Source organism: Propithecus coquereli, unplaced genomic scaffold, assembly GCF_000956105.1.
Source record: "Propithecus coquereli isolate 6110/MARCELLA unplaced genomic scaffold, Pcoq_1.0 Scaffold222, whole genome shotgun sequence".
In the NCBI taxonomy this organism is placed as follows: Eukaryota; Metazoa; Chordata; class Mammalia; order Primates; family Indriidae; genus Propithecus; species Propithecus coquereli.
The window spans coordinates 4,389,815-4,393,631 of NW_012147412.1; the positions used below are offsets into that span (position 1 = coordinate 4,389,815).

The 3,817-nt window shown below is 44.7% G+C and overlaps 1 protein-coding gene across 1 annotated transcript; it reads left to right on the forward strand.

Annotated features, from left to right (window-relative positions):
- The first annotated feature begins 1,606 nt into the window (after positions 1-1,606).
- On the forward strand, positions 1,607-2,539 carry LOC105810863 (olfactory receptor 10G6). Its single transcript, XM_012644912.1, has one exon. It carries the CDS (start codon positions 1,607-1,609, stop codon positions 2,537-2,539), a length of 933 nt encoding a protein of 310 aa, XP_012500366.1.
- The last annotated feature ends 1,278 nt before the right edge of the window (positions 2,540-3,817 follow it).

Below are 3,817 nucleotides of genomic sequence, written 5' to 3' on the forward strand. Positions count from 1 at the left end.
GGTTTACCAGAGACTCTCCTTGTTTACAGCACAGAAAGTCCCAAGTCCCAGAAATTGCTCAGTCCCCAGACAACTTATTCGCACTGAGAAGAGTAGTCTGCAAGGCAGTGAAGATCACTGAGAGGGGACAAGGAGGGAAACACGATGATCCATAGCGCAAAAGGGGGAGAAGGTAGCCAGTGGCAGACAGAGCTGTGTCTGTGGCCCCCCACCCACAAGGAGTCCAGCTGGAAGCCCAGTTTCATTGCACACCCTCTGAAGGCTTTTGAGTGATTCTGGGGTTGCCCCTGAGCCTTTCTGAAGGCGACGTGCCATTCGGATGTTTACCTCCAGTGTGTAAACAGACTATTAGAGCAAATATTGGTGGACGGAGGGTGACACAAGGAACAACACCTCACGTGGCCTCTCAGTGTCCGGGAAGGCACCTCTCAGCCACTTCCCCGACGTCTTCCTTTCCTTGTGGCTGATGCCATGCAAAGGAGGTCCTGGGAGAAGAGGCCCTTTGTGATGCTGCGTCAACTTGAGAGGGCTCTCCTCTGTTAATATCAGTGAGCAACTCACTGGAAGCCACGGGTTCACTTGAAACCTGAACCACAAGTAGGACTACAACGCGTATTTGATGGAAAATAACAGCTAATGCTTATTAAGTGCTACTATGAATTATGTGAATTACTTTATTTAATCCTTACAATAATCCTATGAAGTAAGCATTATTATTGTCTCTACTTACATTTCAGAAATAGGTAAAAAATGTGAAGTGGGTTTTCTGAGATTACCAATGAGTAAAAGTGGAAGGGCCAGACTTTTTAACTCAACAAGACTTTAGAGTCCATGCTCACAAGATACAATGTACAGCGCTCTAATGTATGCACAGACGGATGGGTGGATGGATAGGCAGAAGGGCTGTACTTCACCAGAAGTGCAGAAAATAGAAGACAACCAGGTGCCTTGGAGCTAGGATTTTGTACTGCTTCACTATTTTGAAGGATTTTAAATAGCATGTGAATTTTTATAGAAAAAATTTTGAAAATAGGTATTTCTACCTAAAACTTCAGAGATCCCGAATATATTAGGTTCAGTGTGCAGCCCAGACAGTATTTTTTAAAATTTGCACAATTTTTTATTGGGCACACTTAGATTAGGAAATAATTACAACTCTCACATGCCTAGAAAATAACTAGGACATACCTAACTCTCTGGTATACAGATCAGAGATCAAACTGAAGGAAAATAACACAATAGATACTTCTTTATCAGTTAATTTAGATTTTATGTGATTTATATAATACTTCTTCCTGATTGAAAAGCTTTGTGTGTGGTCTTTCCTTCATTCCCCTGAATTATATACACGTAATCTGTTACTGTAATCTTGGAAGGAACAGCTGCTCCTGGGATCCAAGCAGAATCCCGAATCAGGAGTTGGGGGTGTGTGGAGAGAGAATGATAAGGTGCACGAGAGAGAGAGAGAGAGAGAGAGAGAGAGAAAGATTCATTTCTGTCCATATTTGGGAATGACACAGAATGGATAAGCCATGCCTGGAGATTTTAGAGGGATACTGAGCATTCCCTTCTGCTGCTTCTTTTGACAGATGTGAACAGCAAGGAAATGCCAAGGGAAAACCAGACTTCTGTGTCTCACTTCGTTTTGGTGGGCCTGCACTACCCACCACAGCTGGGGCTGCCGCTCTTCCTAGCCTTCCTTGTCATCTACCTCCTCACTGTCTCTGGCAATGGGCTCATCATCCTCACTGTCTTAGTGGACATCCGGCTCCATCGCCCCATGTACTGGTTCCTATGTCACCTCTTCTTCTTGGACATGACCATTTCTTGCGCTATTGTCCCCAAGATGCTGGCTGGCTTTCTGGACAGTAGGGTTATCTCCTTTGGGGGCTGTGTAATCCAGCTTTTTTCTTTCCATTTCCTGGGCTGCACTGAGTGCTTCCTTTACACACTCATGGCTTATGACCGTTTCTTGGCCATCTGTAAGCCTTTACACTATGCTACCATCATGACCCGCAGAGCCTGCAACTCCCTGGCTTTGGGCACCTGGCTGGGAGGGACCATCCCCTCCCTTTTCCAAACAAGCTTCATATTCCGGCTGCCCTTCTGTGGCCCCAACCAGGTAGACTACTTCTTCTGTGACATTCCTGCCATGCTGCGTCTAGCTTGTGCTGACACCACCCTCAATGAGCTGGTCACTTTTGTGGACATTGGCTTCCTGGCGCTCACCTGCTTCCTGCTCATCCTCACTTCATATGGCTACATTGTGGCTGCCATACTGCGAATCCAGTCGGCAGATGGGCGCCGCAATGCCTTCTCCACCTGTGCTGCCCACCTCACTGTCGTCATTGTTTACTATGTGCCCTGCACCTTCATTTACCTGCGCCCTGGCTCACGGGAGCCCCTGGATGGGGTGGTAGCTGTCTTCTACACTGTCATCACTCCCTTGATGAACCCCATCATCTACACACTGCGCAACAAAGAGATGAAGGCTGCACTACGAAGACTGGGGGGCCACAAGGAAGTGCAGCCTCACTGACTCCAGCCACCACAGACTTGTAGTAAGCACCTAAATGCAGGGCACAGGACAGGACACCGAATAATTGGGAAGACTTAGGACAGAACGGGAAAGAAGGATTCACACAGGAAGTGGAGGACCTCCAGGTAGAGAGGTGGGAACCTGGGAAGTTCCACATTGTAACCTGCTCTCAAACATGATTTTCCATTTGTCTTCCTTCAGTACCCATGAAAATCAATCAGAGCCACTCAGCAAGGGTGGTACTTGCAGGAAAGATTCAAGATCAGGAAAATGTCCATATGAAAGCTCTGTTTCTCTGTGGCATCCACCTACATGTATGTTATCGCTTCTGATCCCTGCACTGATACCTGTATACCCCTTCACAGGCTATAAATAACTTTCCTGCAAACTATCTGATTCAACCTTGACAAAAATTATGTGAGGTAGGTATTATTATTATTCTCATGTAACTGTGGAGAAACTGAACTTCAAGGAAGTGGCTTGTCCAAACTTCCTTTTCTCTCCTTCTACCTTGAAAAAAGTAGTAGATGACATTGGACTTAAACTTGAGGGGGCAATTTCACCTCAATGTGAGGGGGGCATTCCATGTGCACTGCACCACGACTTGCATAGGTCTAGTCTTCTGGGCTTGCACAGGGCTCCACTTTGGTTAAATTTATGTAGGTATATTGAACAAGGATAAGCTTTCTTGCACTGCAAACACAGACTGGTCTCCGTGATGCTTCCGTAGATATTAATGAAGCAGAACATCAGAGATGGTAAACAAATGTATGTGCTACCACACTCCTGCATTGGTATGTAGCTTGTGGGTATGAGTGTGGGCAGGGTGGGATGGTTGCAAGAAGATGAGTAAAAGTGACCTGAAGCCCATTCTAGTGACTGTTCTTATAAGAATGTTGCCAGTGTCTAAATGTGGGTCCTTCGCTCTCAGGACATCCTGAGTACTAGAGCTGCTTTTGTTGGTATTTCAAAAATACATGGGCCAATACAGCCCAAAAGGATTACTATATTTTCCAAACTCAATTCCAATAGTTACAAACTGGGGATAATGGAGTAGAACTGATTTCTATGCACCAGGAGCTTTCTGAGAAGAAATATGTCTTGCCAATGACTTTTCTTATTGTAACAGCAGAGATGTAAAGTTAAATATCAGAATTAAGTATAAATAGGCAATCCAATTCAACTCAACACAAATTTATTCAGTATAACTCTCAAACCATGACATTGTGATGTATTCCAAATGAGTTTATAATCTTTTTTTTTTTTTTTTTTTTTTTT